The sequence below is a fragment of the Corylus avellana genome, chromosome 1, assembly GCF_965113065.1.
Source record: "Corylus avellana chromosome 1, dhCorAvel1.hap1.2, whole genome shotgun sequence".
NCBI classification, from domain to species: domain Eukaryota; kingdom Viridiplantae; phylum Streptophyta; class Magnoliopsida; order Fagales; family Betulaceae; genus Corylus; species Corylus avellana.
The window spans coordinates 4,019,636-4,038,027 of NC_142490.1; the positions used below are offsets into that span (position 1 = coordinate 4,019,636).

The 18,392-nt window shown below is 35.7% G+C and overlaps 3 protein-coding genes across 4 annotated transcripts; 2 read left to right on the top strand and 1 right to left on the bottom strand.

The window, feature by feature from the left end:
• The first annotated feature begins 639 nt into the window (after positions 1-639).
• Positions 640-6,982, top strand: LOC132170708 (kinesin-like protein KIN-14G). Its single transcript, XM_088513163.1, has 19 exons — positions 640-757; positions 1,501-1,667; positions 1,762-1,905; positions 2,144-2,413; positions 2,511-2,582; positions 2,932-3,000; positions 3,089-3,166; positions 3,320-3,451; positions 3,535-3,616; positions 3,699-3,794; positions 3,893-4,069; positions 4,155-4,261; positions 4,408-4,586; positions 4,679-4,840; positions 5,047-5,300; positions 5,395-5,558; positions 5,811-6,002; positions 6,148-6,653; positions 6,834-6,982. Exons 1-19 carry the CDS (start codon positions 640-642, stop codon positions 6,964-6,966), a joined length of 3,102 nt encoding a protein of 1,033 aa, XP_088369289.1. The 3' UTR covers positions 6,967-6,982.
• Positions 6,983-11,751: 4,769 nt separating this feature from the next.
• LOC132172339 (Protein phosphatase 2C family protein) lies at positions 11,752-15,625 on the top strand. 2 transcript variants are annotated; one of them, XM_059583823.2, is made up of 9 exons: positions 11,752-12,026; positions 12,858-13,108; positions 13,343-13,376; positions 13,495-13,581; positions 13,676-13,893; positions 14,028-14,135; positions 14,226-14,351; positions 14,473-14,705; positions 15,094-15,625. In XM_059583823.2, the coding sequence occupies exons 2-9, from the start codon at positions 12,902-12,904 to the stop codon at positions 15,302-15,304; spliced, it is 1,224 nt and encodes a 407-aa protein (XP_059439806.1). In that variant the 5' UTR covers positions 11,752-12,026; positions 12,858-12,901; the 3' UTR covers positions 15,305-15,625. The 2 variants fall into 2 exon arrangements, with proteins under 2 accessions (XP_059439806.1, XP_059439805.1); XM_059583822.2 differs by lacking the exon at positions 13,343-13,376 and having other exon boundaries at positions 13,410-13,581.
• Positions 15,626-17,605: 1,980 nt separating this feature from the next.
• On the bottom strand, positions 17,606-18,235 carry LOC132168574 (wall-associated receptor kinase-like 20). The gene has a single exon (XM_059579572.2). The coding sequence runs from the start codon at positions 18,233-18,235 to the stop codon at positions 17,606-17,608; it is 630 nt and encodes a 209-aa protein (XP_059435555.1).
• Positions 18,236-18,392: the final 157 nt, after the last annotated feature.

Genomic DNA, 18,392 nt, shown 5'->3' on the forward strand with positions numbered 1-18,392 from the left:
TCATTTAGCCAAATTAGAGGCCATACCCAATAGAAATTGAACATCAAGTAACTAAATTTGGCCGCGTTTTACCCAAAAAATTGTTAAGAGTTGTTGAAAAGAAAAAAAAAATTAATAAATAAATAATTGTTTTTAAGAAATTGAGTTTTTATTTAATTTAATTTAATTTTTTTATTTTTATTTCCACCCGGAAGAATATAAACCGTCGAGTCCATACCGAGAGGCTCGGAACCAGGTTCGGTCTACCTTTTTTCAACCGATATAGATAGATACAGGGGAGAAAAAAGCACGAAAGCTAAGAGCGAAACAGAGAGAAAGTGTGAGAAAGAGCGAGAAAATACGAACCCATTTTCTCTCTATTACTCTTCGCTTTGCATAATCTCTTTGTATATAGATCTTCTCATCAAAACCGTAGTCTTTGTTTTATCATTCCCTGAGAATTCAATCAAGTTAAACTTTCTTTGTATATAAGCAAATAATCTGAATTTTTTCGTTAATTTCAATATAATTTGTTGGACCAAAGCTGGGTTTGGAGGAATTTATGCCTGTGAATTAATGGGTTGGATTTGAATTTTGAATTTCTGTTGGTTTTAACCGTCAGATTTTTCTGGGTTCATTGGGGTGTGTGTGTGTGTGACAATGGAAACAGAGCAAGTTTTGTCTTTCTCTGTAGCTTCTATGATTGAAGATATTCTTCAACAACATGGTGCCCGATTCAGCGATAGGGGCTTGGCTTCAAGGAAGGCTGGGGAAGCTTGTATGCTCAATCATTTCTTCAATTCTTTCTGCATTTACTTTTCTGAAAATATTGATTGAATTTGGAGTTCTGGTTTCTTTGATAAGCAGAGGAAGCATTTCTTGATTTCATTTTTGGATTTGTCCATTGGGTTTTGCAAAAATTTTATGACAATCTAATATATGTGGGTTTTGACAATTGAAACTTCGGTAATGTGCGGTTGCTTTGAATGTGTTTGTAATGATAGCAATAAACTTTGTGGGATTTGGTTATAAAATTTGATGATTATGTGATGCGATATTCATGTTGATACAATGTTACGTAAAATATTTTGAATTTACAGAAAATGTCTGAATTTTGATATGATTTTACATTGTCCAATAATCTCATTTTCCTTATCATCATTGTCATTGGATTAGTATTTTTCATTTTCCTTCTTTTTTTTTCTTTTGCAATTTCTCATTCCCAATAATTTTTGAAGAAGAAAATGTGAGCCTTTGGTTGCATGGAATTATGATATTGGAGCTAGAATTACAATTCGAGGCCCCAGCTCAAATCCATAAATTTCAGAAAGCTCATCTTTTGATTGGTTTACGCTCCAACGAATTTGGAAAAGATTCTAGATAGAACTGAAATAATTAAAAAAAAAGAAAAAAAAAAAAGAATTCTGCTGTAGCCTTTATTTCCGTGTTAGTTGGCTTCTCTTAGCTTGAGATATGCTAAACAAGAAGAAAGAAACTTAAGGTCGCCACATCATTTTGCAGCCTTGAGAAGATATGAAGCAGCCGGGTGGCTCAGAAAGACGGTTGGAGTTGTTGGGGGTAAAGATTTACCAGCCGAGCCTTCCGAAGAAGACTTCAGGCTCGGATTGCGAAGTGGGATAATCCTTTGCAATGTTCTTAACAAAGTTCAGTCTGGAGCTGTGCCAAAGGTATGGTTCAGAAAGGTTTTTACTTTCCTTTCAATAATTTTACTTGTAAGTTTATCTGTCTGTGGGTTTTGATGATGTTTATTCACTTATTTAGGTGGTTGAGGCCCCCTGTGATTCCGTTATTGTTCCTGATGGGGCAGCGTTATCTGCTTACCAGTACTTTGAAAATGTTAGAAATTTCCTTGTAGCTGTGGAAGATTTGGGGCTTCCTACCTTTGAAGCCTCCGATTTGGAACAGGTGTGTCTTGTAATTTATTTAACATTAATGGGAAAATCTGTATATTGGTCTTCATCCATACCCCTTCTTTATCTGATTTACTGGAAAAAAAAAAAAAAAAAAGAAAAAAAAAAAAGGGCAAAATCTGTGTAGTGTTGTTTTTGGGTTGATGATGAACCAATATGGTGCAGAATAAATGCATTAATTTGCGTGAGTTTTCAATCTGTCATTACATTGTTTTGATCTTCTGACTTTACAGGGAGGAAAATCTGCAAGGATTGTGAACTGTGTTCTAGCACTCAAATCATATAGTGACTGGAAACAAGGAGGTGGGCTTGGATCATGGAAACTTGGTGGAAATTTGAAACCACCTACCTGTGGGAAACCCTTTCTAAGAAAAAATTCAGAACCATTCATGAATTCTTTCTCAAGGACAATATCACCGAGTGAGAAGTCTCTAGAGAGTTTGTGTAGTGATCTATCTTCATACAGTGATCTCAGTCATGACCTCAATGAAGGAGTTAGTGAGGTTTGTATTTCTGTTTGCTTTTTTCTTTTTCTTTCTCCACTTGTTGTTTGTCAAAGTAGCATGGCGCCTAAAATCTTATATGTATTCTGATCTGCAGGGATCATCTCGTTGCTTAAATATGCTAGTCCGTGAAGCTCTTTCCGATAGAAAGCATGAAGACATTCCAATTGTAAGTGTTCTTGCACTTTCTTTGTTATGAATTTTTCCTTATATAGATAGATTTTGAAGAGACTGCTTTTGATCCTGCAAAGTAAGCAGGTGGGTTTGGAAGTTATTATTGCTATCACTGACTCCTACCATGGATGCGTTTTAGACCATAAATTGTCCCAGTTGGCTGACACTAACCATTTGAGTGCAGCATTTGTATAAAACCCAAAAAATGTATTATGTCTTACAATATTACCCTACATGTTCATTCTTGTAGTCTTCTTGTTTGGCCTAGGTCTTTGTTATAACTGATCATATCTATGTTTTAATCATTACTTAAGAGCAACAACTGACTTTTTTGCCTGTCACAGATTGTGGAAACTATGCTTAATAAAGTCATAGAGGAGTTCGGGCGCCGCTTAGCAAGCCAAAATGAACTGGTAAGCATTTTGTTTTCTCCAATAGCGGTATTACTATGTTATACTCAAGATGCTTTTCTGACAAAGATCCTTACTGCTTTTCTGACAGATGAAAACAACTGTGAAAGATATGGGAATATCTGACGTTGACAATTCTCTTTCGGAAACTGCTGATGATGATATGAAGGTATTTACATTCATCATAGAAGGTTTACAATGCGAGTGATTTACTTGTGGCATTCAGCATATATTTTTCACAAGCAAGTTGATAATATTTATGATTGCTTTTGTGTATTGAGCACAAATGGGTGACCTTTTTCTTTCTTTCACTATGATTAAGATGAATGAGAAACCTGCCACACAAAACAAAGAGGAGGAATGTTATGACGAGAACTGTGATCTTGATGAGGGATCAAAAAGTCAATTCTCAATCCAGCTTAAGTTGGTTGAACAACAACAAAGAGATATTCTGGTAAATTGCAGTAGCATCAAACTTGCCGGTAGCAAATTTGTTAATCTCATGCAATTAGTGACTTTGATGTTGATCTCCTGTAGGAACTGAAACACATTCTTCATAGTACTAAATCAGGCATGAAGTTTTTGCAGATTAAGTACCAGGAGGAATTCAGCAATCTAGGTACACATTTAAATCAAAAATTTTTTTTATGGTTCTATAAAGTTATTAAAGTAGGAATGATATCATTAACTTCCCTTCATAGGTAAGCACTTACATGGTCTAGCTAATGCTGCTTCCAAATACAAGAGTGTTCTTGAAGAAAACCGCAAGTTATACAATCAAGTGCAGGATCTAAAAGGTGACATTGCAAATGGTTTTACTTTATGACTTAAATCAATAAAAATTATTTAAGTTTCTCAACAAGATCTAAGGGTCATGTTTATTATGTTTGATTAGGAAATATTAGGGTATACTGCCGAGTGAGGCCTTTCCTGCCTGGGCAACCAAACGGTTTGAATGCTGTGGGTCACATTGATGAAGGAAATATTACGATTATCGCCCCTTCAAAATATAGCAAAGAGGGACGGAAGTCATTCACTTTTAACAGAGTATTTGGTCCTTCTGCAAGCCAAGGTTGGTCTCTTTGTTTTTGTTTTTCTTCTTAATTTTTCCTTTTTGTCAAAATTCCTTATCTACTGCTGCTTTCCTTTCTTTGCAGAGGAGGTATTTTTAGACACGCAGCCTCTGATTCGGTCTGTTCTTGATGGTTATAATGTTTGTATATTTGCTTATGGCCAAACAGGATCAGGGAAAACTTATACTATGGTAAGAGATTCAACATGTTATCATTGGAATCAGACTCTTGATAATTTCTTTCACAATAAGGCTTTGAGTTATTTTTTGCCAAAAAAAAATGCTTGGTCATTAACTATGCTTTGAGTTTTATTGATTTATCTCATCTATCAATTCAGAGTGGACCCAATGAGCTTACAGAGGAAGGCCTAGGTGTAAATTATAGAGCATTGGGTGATCTGTTTCTTCTCTCAGAACAGAGGAAAGACATTATTTCCTATGATATTTCTGTTCAGATGCTTGAAATTTACAATGAGCAAGTTAGGGATCTCCTTGTGACAGATGGTTTCAACAAAAGATATCCTTCATAACACTAGTGTTTATTCCTTTATATCATTATTGCTTGTTCTGCACCTCTTACTCCTATATGTTTTCTTGACTCCTAAGTACATTAGAAATTCGTAACAGTTCTCAAAATGGAATCAATGTACCTGAAGCAAACCTGGTACCTGTTTCATCAACATCTGATGTTATAAATTTGATGAATCTTGGGCAAAAGAATCGTGCCGTGGGTGCTACAGCCATGAATGATCGGAGTAGTCGTTCTCACAGGTATGGTTATTTTGTCTTATAAGTTTTATAGTAGAGCATTTTTTCTTTTCAAATAATCTTCCCTTTTAATTATTATTTCCTATATGAATTGTAATTCATAATATAAAATTTATTTATTCATTATTTTGTGATTTTAAGAACATTGATTATAGTCTTATTGTGTGGTAAAAAATGGATACTTACTTCTATATGGAATCCATTTCCAGCTGCCTTACAGTTCATGTTCAAGGAAGAGACCTGACATCTGGATCTATTCTTCGTGGCTGCATGCATCTGGTTGATCTGGCAGGGAGTGAAAGGGTTGACAAATCTGAAGTGACGGGAGATAGATTAAAGGAGGCACAACATATTAACAAGTCTCTTTCTGCCTTAGGAGATGTTATTTCCTCTCTTGCACAAAAGAATTCACATGTTCCTTATAGGAACAGCAAACTCACACAGCTGCTCCAAGATTCACTTGGTAAAGTTCTTATTGTCCTCGCCTAAGATATTCTCTTCCATTTTTCCACTGTAATCTTCCCTGTTGCTAAGTTGTTGATCCTTGAATTCATCAGGAGGGCAAGCGAAGACACTCATGTTTGTTCACATTAGTCCTGAGCCTGACGCGGTTGGAGAAACAATTAGTACACTCAAATTTGCTGAAAGGGTTTCCACCGTTGAGCTTGGTGCTGCTCGGGTTAACAAAGATGGTGCCGATGTGAAGGAGCTTAAAGAACAGGTTTTGCTCTTTATGTTGCTGTTTGTTTTGCATGATAAGCTTGAAAAGTGCCTCATCTTCTTTTTCTTAGCATAGAAAACGTTATGTTTAGTTTTTCTTTCAGATGTCTTATCTTGAGGCTGCCTGTTAGTTTAATCTTTATCTTTTTTATCTGCATAATAAATTTGCAAAGCTTTGACTCACTTATATGTCTTTTGTGCTTCAATAATTGAGTAGAAAAATAAAGGTTTCTTGTTTACTTTCTCTTTTTAGATTGCTAATCTTAAAGCAGCCTTAGCAAGGAAGGAGGGGGAAACAGAGAGACCTCAACATGTTACATATCGCAGCCCAGAACGAGTGAAAATTAAGTCATGCGGTTCTTCTCCTTCCCATCCCAGTTGGAAAAGTGTTGGAGATCTCCCTGGGGGTCGTAGGCAACCAATGGAGGATGTTGGTAACTTAGAGGTATGAACCAGGGTATCATAATTGCCATGATTTCTATAACAATAGCTTTAATGTAGTAGTGTGGTGCCTAAAATCCAATGTTTTATCTTAGATTTTACTTAACACCTTTTAAAACATGGTTCACTGTCTTTTTATTGGCTTGCAGGATCGGAATCACTCTGAACTAAAGCCGAAAAGACGAAGCTTAGATCTCCAAGATATGTTGATGAGTTCAGCTCCCTGGCGACCTATTGGAAGTCCTGGACTGAATGGAAAGGAGGATGACAAGGACTTGCTTTCTGGCGATTGGGTTGATAAGATCATGGTGAAAAAACATGACACTGCAAGTAGAGATGAAAATCCGATGGGACATTGGGAAGTTGACAACAGACAATTGCCTGAAATGTTTGGTCAGAGTTATCTCCAAGCTCCTTCAAAAATACACCCAGAACTAACAGCAAACAAAAAAGATAGCCTGGATTATGATGTAATTAGCGGTCGGTATGAAACGGCCACCGACGACTCCGATGAGCATGAGGCTGCAACTAGCGATTCCTCAGAACCAGACATGCTTTGGCAACTGAATCTTCCAAAGGGTACCAGCATTCCCACTGGTTTGGGGTCAAAAGCAAAGAAAACAAATGTGAAGCCAGTAAAGAGCCTGGAATTCAGGTAACCTGTCTTGTTCCTTATATTTTACTATATGTTCTTGAGCAGTAGTGCACTGCTGGTGGTCTACTTCCTCTTCTATATGTTCAGAAATTTTCTTTGCACTTCAATGTGGAATGCAATAATTCTTCCATTTGATTTTTTCTAACAAAAAACTCTTTTGAATTATGTGTTTGCAATCAGGTCTTCAATTCCATCACTGAGTCCTTCTCCATCACGGATCAAACCACCCAATGGGGTAAGCCAACCTTTGCACAAGCCTGGAAGGCAGGCCATTCCAGCTGATGGAAAGCGGAGAAGTGGGAATCACAAGTGAGAATACTGTTAATGGGGTATTGAAGAAGTTGTTTTATATATATATATATGATTCTTTTTTCTTTGTATTTATTATGTAGTTGGAGAGAGAGAAAGGGAGAGAGGGTTTTTTTTTTTTTTTTTTTTTTTTTTTTTTGAAGTGGCCATAGTTCCAGTTGCCTGAGTTTCTCTGGTGGTGGTCATGATATTATGGCGTCCCCCACCCACCTTGCCCATTTTCATGTGTTTTGTGTTGATATTGAGTCTTTCTTTCTTTCTTTTTTATTGGTTTCAAGTGATACATAAAAAAAAAGGGAAGAAAGAAAAATATGCAAAGTGAGAGAAAAATGGAGCACCGGTGTACATCTTGACGTACATGGCAAATATGCTAGTCTTGCAAAAATCCAAAACATATCTGTTGTATTTAACAAGCTGCGAAAAACTTCTCTACTTTCTGCCTCTTCACTATCTAGAATAGTTTTCTCCGTCTCCAAATCTCGACTAAGGGCTTGTTTGGATGTGTGTTTGAAGGGTCTAAAAGTGCGCTTAACACTTAAAAAGTCAGTTTAAAGAAATAAGTATTCGTTTGGTAAAAAAATTTGAAAGTGCTTTTAAGGGTCCAAAAAAACACTTTTATCAAAAATTTAAAAATGAAGATGTTGCTAAAAAACGTTTTTTTGACTTAAAAGCTTTATTTCTTAAACACATTCTCAAACATGCTCTAAATTTTTAAGTTTTGCCAAGACTTCTGGTGCTACCAAATTTGGTTAAAGGTTCCTAGCTGCAATCACATTTTCTTTATGATTTTGTACAAGCATATTGATGCATATTTGCTGATTTTGTTTGTGTAAAAATGCCTCCTAAATTACTTAACTAGTAATTAATTCGAAGTGTCAATGTAAAGTAATAACTTGAAAAGAATTACATAGATCTCTTAGTCAGAGAACAAAGCAGTAGAAGATAAATCTCTGGTTTTTTTTTTTTTTTTTTTCAATAAGATAGCCATGACCCAATTCACATCAATAATGAATCAGAGCAAGATGCTAAAAGCACCATAACACAACTTAGCAATAAAAGGAAAACATCAAATATTTCAATCATAGATCGGTCACCAAGTTTAGATCTCCAAAGGGCAAAAATTAACAGATGGGTTAAATTGCCGTAGTTTAGTAGTTTGTGTGGTTTGAATGTTGCTTTTTAAACTTTAAAGCTACATTGCCAAAGTAGTGATGCTTTGGTGGAAGGTAATCTGTATTTTTTCAAAAATAAATAAATAAAAAAACATAATTCCAGACAACTAATATCCTAAACCCTTCTACACTTTTTATTACTAGAAATTCCAAGAAACTCAAGAAATTAGTATCTGCATTATTCAAAAGCTAGAAGTATATAAAAATTAAAGGAACTGGGTCAATCTTTTTATTAAAAAAAAAAAAAAAAAAAAAGAGAGAGAGAGAGATTAGAGTTAGGTTGAATTGAGTTTACTAGTCAAAAAAAAGAAGAAAGAGTTGTTTTTTTTTTTTTTTTTTTTTTTTTTTTGAATGAAGAAAGAGTTGTTATAAACACACGTTAGAAACAAGATTTGTTGCTTTTAATCTCGTTTAATAGGTAAGATTTGTTGCATTTAATGTTGTTAATTATGGTTGGGCATCAATTATGGGGACAAAGGAAGGGCAAGCTCTAAAGATTAAAGGAGATCTCACGATAAGTGCAGGCTACTAAACAAGCTTGTGAGTTGCCCTTTGGACAGGTGTCTATCACGGGCATAGAGTGTATACTTTCTTGGCTACACCAGGTATTCATTTTAGCAATTAAGTTTTGCCCGCCCCACAGTCATCCACTTGGGCAGGCATGAAACAACCAGCCTTTCCAGCTGGGTCCGGACCCCCTTCAAATCAGTGGCTAAATGTTAAGTGGGCCCCAAAAGCACATGGCCACGTCAGCATCCGCTTTAACCTTTTTTTCGTGACAGATAGTCCCAACATGCTCTCTCTCTCTCTCTCTAACAATATTAAAAAAAAAAAAAAAAATGGAGGATATTTTGAGTTATGTCAATTAATTAATGGGATTTGTCTACTCATTATGCATAATTATAAGTTGTTCGAAAACGTGTAATTTAAGAAATTATCGATGATAAAATTAAAATGTAGTTAGTAAAATTATAATTTTTAAAATATAGTTAAATACTCTGTAAAATTATTGTTTAACTTTTAAAATCGTGCACTTTTTTTTAATTTGAATTTTGAAACACATTTTCAATTGCGACACTCTGCATAGATTTGATAGTAATAAATCTTTATTACTTAAATTAAATAAAACGGAATGGACTCTCGGAGATAAGGGATCAAAGAACTTAATAAGAAATCTAGGGGTCCCTTTGGTGTTCGGGAAGATGAGGTGAGAGAATGGATGATCAATGATGATTATTTGGGATAAAAAGAAAGCTTGATTATAAATCATGGAAGCCATCATTCATCAAAAAGAAATCGTGCAAGTCATCAAAAGATGAAAAAAAAAAAAAAAACGTCAACTCAATATACAAGTATAGGACAATTGGACTTTTCAAATTCCACTTGCTTGGGAAAAGAAAAACTCCCACTTGCTCCTTAATCATTGCTAATAATATTTATGAAAAAATATAACACAAGCAAAACAAATTGTTTTTGACTTCTTTCTTTTTTCTTTTTAATTTGTTCAATAAGACCATGCCCCATTTTGCAGCAACCTTTTAAATATTTTAAACCAAATTTCATAAGTTCATATGCAATTAAAGAATTCCCCTACATGCCTTTCCATGTATATGGATTCATGCTACACAATGAGGATGATATATGGTTGACCCAAATTAATTTCGCAACCAAACTTTTATTGGGTCAATTTATATTTTCCCCATAGTAGCACGAGCTGCACATGTCTTACAAAGGGTATTACTAATTAAAAAAAAAAAAAAAAACAACAAAGGGGTTTAACCAATTTATTTGTATTTAATACAAGAAAATAAAGATATTGAGATGTAAATGAAAAAAAAATGACCCATTTGAGGTGGTTGCATGATCCATTTGTTCAAGTTGTGAGATCTCTCTGTCAAAATCTTGATTAAGAAGAAAGTTAAGAAAAAGGACAAGAATAGTTATTAGTTGGCGTAGATAGTCTAGGTTGTTTACCAATCTGTTTGTCCTAATCCACCAAATCAATATGCTGTCTTAATCCACCCAATTTTTGCCAACCAACACACACCACTGTTCTTCTGATACGGAGTGGAGAGGTTGTCCTTTTTGTGGACGGCCATTTAGATTTATTATGAGTCAACATCATATAAAATGACCCTTCGATACTACACCCAAGCCACGTATAACTTTCCCGCATCAAACTACTTTCTTTTCTTTTTTCTTTATATATATATATATATATATATATAAATTTACGTGGCAGTTCATGTGAACTGTGCATGACACAACATTTATGAAAATATTTAGTAAAATTTAAGTGTTTAGTAGGTTACGTGATAAATGTTATGTTAACTGTTTAGTTAATTTCTAAGGACTTATAATAAAAGTTGTAATATTTGTATCAATGCTCTGAATTTAAGCTTCAATTGAAATGTAGGGCATAATTTCCCATTCTGTCATGTTCAAATCCGTAAAAAACATGTTGAGAGTAATATCATTCGTGTGACAAATACAAATCAAATGTATATTTCTAAGAGTTAAGAGTATGTGGATTGCATGATTTGACGGTGATTAAGTGGTTTTGAGAAAATCTTTATGAAGTTGGGTTAGATTATGGTTTGATCGGTCTTGAAGGAACACCTATTGTTTCCGTTATCTAAGCCCTTATTAAGTAGTCTCCAACAAGTAGGTGTTACCATAAGTAGAATAGACATAGTTGCCCCCAAGAGGTAGCTCAATCGGCTGAGACCACACATAATGAAGTGGAGGTCACTAGTTCGAATCCCTCTCCCCTCTCTTGTGTGGACATGTCAAAAAGAATAGACATAGTTGATTGCCACCTCATGCTCTTTTAATTAAAAAAAGAAAAGATACAACCAAAACAAAATCGGTTTTCAATACATCTTACCTTAAGCCTAGTCCAAGAGTCACAACTCTCTTATAATTTATTGACAAGATATTAAAACTATTCTAATGTGTTAACAATTTGTAAAATACTTTAGAGTAACTTTACTTTAGACCTCTGAATTACTACATCGATTTGAGAAGTTTTTCAAACTTCAAAACCTCTCAATTTTGACTTCTGAACTTTCAATTGCAGTCAATTTGAATCCCTCCATCAGATTTAACCGTTAACTTCCTTGATTTACTCCTAAAAATACCAAAATATCCCTGATTTTTTTTTTAAAAAAAAATTAATTTAGAATTAAGGGTAAATTTAGAATTTTATAAAAAAGTCATGGATATAAAACGTCATTATCTCACTTTTAAAGTTTAAAATATGATGAAGTTTAAATTGATTGGAATTTGAAAGTTCATGAGTCCAAATTAAGAAGTTTTGAAGTTCGAAGGTTTTTCAAATCACTTGGTAATTCAAAGGTCTAAAATGAAGTTATCTCAAGTACCTTTTAAGCCTCCTTTCTCCCTTATCAATTAGTAAATAAAAAATAAAAATTGTTAAATAATTATAGATTAATTGTAGGTCTAATTTTTTTTTTCTTTTTGAGAAAAGAGATAAAAATGCCAAAACAAAACCACCGCCGAAGGGACCTTTGCGTAATTTCACCTATTATCCGACCTTTCCTCCATTACAACGAAGATTAGGACGTAAATGTCATTATCAACAGAACTTCGTCCAAAAAATCATCGTCTTTTCCGCGTTTTCTCTCTCTAAGAAAAACACACTCACCCTCTCACACACACACGCTCTCTCTCTCTCTCTAGATTTCTCTTCCAATCAAATCACAGAAAACCCTGTGAGCCTCTCTGTCTCTCTCTCTCTCTTCTCTACGCACACAAAAAGTTTTCAGGGTTTTTGAGCACCTGATCGAGGGTCAAGAAATGCAGGCCTTGTAGAAGGGCTCGCAGCTCTGTTCAATGTCCGATCCTCTCGGCCTGATCTAATGCTAGAACTGTGAGTTTACGGTTTTTTATTTTATTTCTTGAAATTTTTCCCATTTTTAAAACTATTTTTGCCACTTCTAGTTCGAATTTAGCTCAATGTGGTAAAGAAACAAAAAAATTGAGATCGGTTAGTGGAGATTTTTGGTGGTTATATGTGAATTAGTTGAATGAAACTGTGTGAATAGATGGAATGGGTTGGTCTTGTTGGATTAGGTTTTTGATATGAGCTAGTTTTGTTGTTTTTTTGCTCATTTTGGTATTATTTGATTTGCATTTGGTTTATTGCTTAGGGATGGTACTGATTATTTGTGCTGAGTTGGTATGCGAAGAAATTAGATCAGTTAGTGGAGATTTGTGTGTTTTATGTGGGTTTTTTTTTTTTTTGTCTTTTTTTTCTTTTGGGGATTGGAATGTGGGGTTTTGGGTGATTGTGTTTGACTGGTTGGTGTTTTGTATGAAGGTAAGAAATGCCATAGGCCCATAGATTTGGTAGCTTTAGAGGTTCTTTTGTACATTTTGAGGGTTATTTTGATTTCTGTTCACTGTCTAGGGTAATGTATTTTTCTGATTACTGAAATGGTACTTTAGGATATTTAGATTAGTAAGGAATAATTGCCTGCTTTGTATTTTTAGTTTGGATATGAGAAATTATGTGAGAAAATTTGGATTAAATGGCAAGTTGTAGTTTTATATGGTGCGTAATTTATATAATATGGTAGTATCTTTCATACATGGAAGTTTTAGATCATTGGGTTTAGGTATGTGCATATTTTTATGCCTGTTTGTGATCTAAGTGATGAAATTGCGGAATACAATCTAAATGGTTGTTTTGGATTATTAGGTTTTTGGCATTGAGGTCTTGGAAATGCCGAAACGTAGACTAGGATGAGCCAAGTGGAAGTGTCGAGGATGAAGACTCTTGTTCCGCTTGCGACTCTAATTGGCCGTGAGCTTAGGAATGAGAAGGTTGAGAAACCTTTTGTGAAGTATGGACAGGCAGCTTTGGCAAAGAAAGGAGAGGATTACTTCCTAATAAAACCCGATTGCCAGTGGGTTCCTGGGAATCCGTCGACATCATTTTCTGTTTTTGCGGTATTATTTCCTATCCATATACATATATAAACTCATGAACTCTAAGCTATAATTAAATACTTTTCATCTGGTTACCAAGAAAAACTGAGAAAAAGATTATGCAAATTTCAAAACCAAGTTCTGGTTGAAGTTGGTTCTGTTGAATAGAGTTCTTGGTTTTCAAGTCTCTACAGTGGAAATTTCAATTCAGCATTGAGAAATTTTTGTTTCTTATCATTTCCTTCCTTTTCTCAGCGACCAAGTGGAGCATCACTATTACTCCCTAATGGTTATAATACCCACTGGAATTCTTACTTGGCAGATTTTTGATGGGCATAATGGTATATCAGCTGCTATCTTTGCAAAGGAGAATTTATTGGCTAATGTTTTAAGTGCAATTCCTCAAGGAATCAATAGGGACGAGTGGCTTCAAGCCCTTCCCCGGGCGCTAGTTGCAGGTTTTGTGAAAACTGACATAGAATTTCAGCAGAAAGGTGAGCACCCCATTTTGTTATTACATTTATATGTTTTTTATTTTTGGCATTTTCTTTCGGGTTCATATATTTTACATTTGGATATTAATGACAGGAGAGACTTCTGGGACGACAGTTACATTTGTTGTGATTGATGGTTGGACTATCACTGTTGCATCTGTTGGTGATTCGCGATGCATATTGGACACCCAAGGCGGTGTGGTTTCTCTCTTGACTGTTGATCACAGGCTGGAAGAGAATGCAGAAGAGAGAGAGCGTGTCACTGCTAGTGGGGGTGAAGTAGGAAGGCTCAATGTATTTGGGGGAAATGAGGTATAATTTGATTATATATGTTCAGCATGCTGCTCGCAAGAAGCTCTTATGCATTATATACTATTCCCATATGGCCTCTTATGTGTTATATGCCATTCTCCTATCTTACTGGCAATCTGTATATGGTTTCATAGGTTGGCCCCCTCCGCTGCTGGCCTGGTGGATTATGCCTTTCTAGGTCAATTGGTGACACAGATGTTGGAGAATTCATTGTCCCAGTGCCTCATGTTAAGCAAGTGAAAGTGAGCTCATTATGTCTTATTGGTGATGGTTTTATTTGCATATATGGCAATGCATTCTGAAGTTGAAAAATCTTCTTTCTGGTTGTTTAGCTTTCAAATGCTGGAGGAAGACTTATAATTGCTTCTGATGGTATCTGGGATGCTTTATCTTCTGATATGGCTGCCAAATCTTGTCGAGGTTTACCTGCAGAGCTTGCTGCAAAGCTTGTTGTGAAGGTGATGTTTAGAATGGAATTCTTCTTTCAAGTCCAAGATGATACTTAGATTAACTTTGTCTGGCTTGATGCTTATTTGTTCCATTTTTACTTATCAAAAAAGTAAATGTTCCATTATTTAGGAGGCTCTGAGGTCAAGGGGCCTGAAGGATGATACAACCTGCCTTGTTGTCGACATTATCCCATGTGACCATCCTGTTTTACCACCAACACCAAGGAAGAAACAGAACATGTTCAGTTCACTAGTCTTTGGAAAGAAATATCAGAATTCTATGAACAAATCAACAAGTAAGCGTTCGGCTGTCGGGGTTGTGGAGGAGTTGTTTGAAGAGGGTTCTGCTATGCTCGCAGAAAGGTATTTATTAGTTTTCATAATTTAACATTACTAAGTTATGCTACCGTCATGTTTATAGAACTCATTTACGACAGTTCTTAGAGCAGGATATTGAGCCATCTTATTGGATGCTCCTGCTGCAAATATTATTTTATTTTATTTTTTTGAATCCAGAACCTGTTGAGTAAATGGTCACTTGCAATTTTCTCCCGTAGTTGAATGTATGGGCTAATAGACTTCATTAGTCAAATCAAGGCCAAATTACTTCTTCCTATTGTTCAATAACATAGGTTATATTATCCTTGACTTTAATGATGTGGCTGCATGTTTAAAAGAAATAACAAGGGGGTCTTAGGTTTTGTCATCTTGGTTTCGTCCTTAGTTCCTCTTTGTCTCAATGGAAATGCAGGCTGGGTAAGGATTTTCCTCTGAACTCGAACTCTGGGCTTGTCCGGTGTGCAGTCTGCCAAGTGGATCAACCCCCTGGTGATGGAATAACAGTAAATTCAGGGCCTTTCTTCTCACTGGCATCAAAACCATGGGAAGGCCCCTTCCTCTGCACTAATTGTCGGAAGAAGAAAGATGCCATGGAAGGAAAAAGGCGAGCAGTGGCACAGTGACCTCATAGTAATTTATCTGGTAAATTAGTAAATGTTGATATATATTTTTTCTCTGGCAGTGTGAGCATGCTTGGTTTTCCTCTTCGAAATTGTTGCTATATAGATGTGTGTAAGAAATGAGGTAGAGATACAGAGAGTGTAGGTGTTTTGGAGATTGTGAAAAGTTTGTGTCAAGTCTGTTTGTGCTCAGCTGTTGGACTGACTGACAGAGGACGGACATGCTATCTATTAGATATGTTTGTGATAGTTTGATTACTAACAGCTTGAATTTGTAAGTAAAACAAAGATTGCGTAATGATAAGTTATGTTTCAGCAGCGTTTTCTTCTTGTAGTTATGGTAGATTTGTTTCTACTTTTCATTTGTCTTCTCAATGATATTTTATTGAGAATGCTACACGCATTATACAGGGCAAGATGTTGACAAATATTTGCTGTTATTTATAAACAAAGACTGACTTGGTACACAGCTGTTCCCAGTTATCATTTGTTAAACAGCATCAATTGGAACCACAGTACCAGTTCCTGGTTGTTTCAACATTGTTTTATTCTGTTATGTTTATACATGGTTAATATTTGTTCTTGGTGTGGCACTCACGCCATTTCCAGTTGAGTATACCTTCTAGTAATCATCAAAGAGTATTGCTTCTCTTTGGACCTATTTTACACTTGTTGACGTGACATGTTTTAAGTGATTTTTTATGCCACTCATTTCAAAAATAAGGAAAGCAACTTAAAGAGTAATAATATTTTTCACATTCATTTTACACCGATTGACGTGACATGTTTTAAGTGGTTGACATAAGAAGCTGCTTAAAATTATGGGATGTTACTTAAAACACTATGTTAGCCGGTGTGAAATGAATGTGGAAAGTATCATTACTCAAACATAAAAACACGCCACTTGAAGTAGTTGAAGTAGTATCACTCATAAGCAAATCATGACTTTTGGATTTGAAATTTATTCGAAGTAGTATAGATGGAATATTGCAGCTGATGTTGGAAAGTTTTGCTAACCCTTGGATTAAGAGATCAGGGAGAAGTCTAAATGCAAGTTGTAAGGCTAACGGAGGAAAGCAGAAAAATATATGTTATTGACAAGGATGTCTCCAGAGGAATATGCTACAATGCATTTTCCTCACCACCTCCAAAAAAAAAAAAAAAAAAAGCAGCAAAGAGAGAAGAGGTGGTGGGTAGAATGAAAAAAAGCATATCTCGATGTCTCCACTCTCCATAAAGAATGAATTGGAAAAAAGTCAAATAATAACAAAAGAAAAGCATGCGATGGTCTGCTATCTTTTGTCAAAAGTTTGTGGGGCTCAATTTGGAGAAGCTGCATGAACCTCTTGACATTATTAAGTCCAAATATATTGTTTTATAAGATCCTTTTTCTGTTTTCCTGCTGTGTGGAAAATTGGATTTTCCATATTAGCTACTGTTGAGACCTCATTATGTCCTGCCAGGAAAAAAGCACATAAAATTAGTCAAATAGCAATGATTGGGAGCACTTTCTGTTTTTTTTTTTCAGACATTTTTTCTTGGACAAGGGAATCGTTGTAGAACTTGATAGTTTGGGCCAAATCGTAGTAATAGCCAGATGGCCCAATGGAGTTTGGTTTGCAGTTAAAGCCAAGAATTGGTGGCATTTTTATTTATTTATTTATTTTCTAATTGAAAGGGGATAAAGGGATACCAAGCATTGGTGGCATAATTAGGAGTGATTTAGCACACAAAACATCTAATGCATAATTATAACATGATAATTAAAAATACATGAAAAGTGATGAATACAGAGCGAGTAGAAACAAGCAAACAAGTGTCATATACACGTGCATGTGACACAAATGAGCAAAACATCAACACCGAAGTTTTGCACAAAAAAAAACCTACAAAACTAGTAGACCTTGGCAACGGAATAGAATCCTCTTTATTTCAGTTTGATTTCAACGTCTCAATTTTCAAGTTCATGATGCAAAAAATACAACAATAAAAGCAAAAAATATTAAATCGCCTTATTATTATTATTATTTTTCAGGTAAATGAAAAAAGGCATTTATTTGCCCACACACTCATACTAAGTAAGTTCACTAGCCATGTAATCCAGCCAGACTAATGCTATATAAAATAAACTCTAATACGACTATCATATAACTTGATTTTGTGGCAGCAAAAATTAACATTTGGATCCGTACTCATAAAACATAAAATAAAATCAAGGGCCGATTTTCACTGTCACGTTATCCCAGTTGTATGATAGTCCTATAGTAGTCTACTAAATAGCATTGCTCGCCCAACAACCAAAACTCAGTTGGGGGGCACCCATTGCAGCTCAATGCCATAGTTCCAAGAATCCAAAGGGGCTCCAAGCTTGAGATCCACCACAGAGGTATAAGCACTGCACCCTCCAGCCCTTACCCTAATCATATGTGAAGTCATGGCAGAATCCTTCAAGTAATGGCAGCAAAGGGTGTTTCTACACCCACTTGCCTCCTCCACCTCCTCCTCGTACAGCCTGCAAAAGCTGCTTGAAGAACAGTTGAGAGGCGACCTGAGAATGTTGTCGGTGCAGTTCAGCAGCATGACAGTGTTGTGAGTAGACACGTTGAAGGGCAAGCTCTCGTCCAGCTTTAATCCCTCAGAAGCAAAATCAGAAGAATAACACGTGTCTTTCTTTATTGGCGGTGGGCTTATAACAAGCTTATAAGCACTCGGGTTAATGCTGAGGATTTTGTAGTAAAATCCTCCTCCTGACAAGAACTCAAGAACGCCATTGTTGCAGTAGACTCTGTAGCGAGAGTTTCCACAGCTGCCATCAGTGCTTAGAGGGTATGGAACTTCAGTGCTACCACATTTTGGGCAAGCATTGTCTGCTGACACGTGGGAGAGTAAAATGGGCACAAGAAACATCAGAAACATCCTCAGTAAAGTGGTCATTGTTTTGGACTTAATTGGGGGAAAGACCAGATGCAAGCAAGAAATGCAGAGAGAAAGGTGTCTATTTATAGGAAATCACAAGAGAAAAGTTGGGACCATTGGAATATAATAACATGTATTAAAATGTACGGGAACCCATGAATTTGGAAAGCCCTCG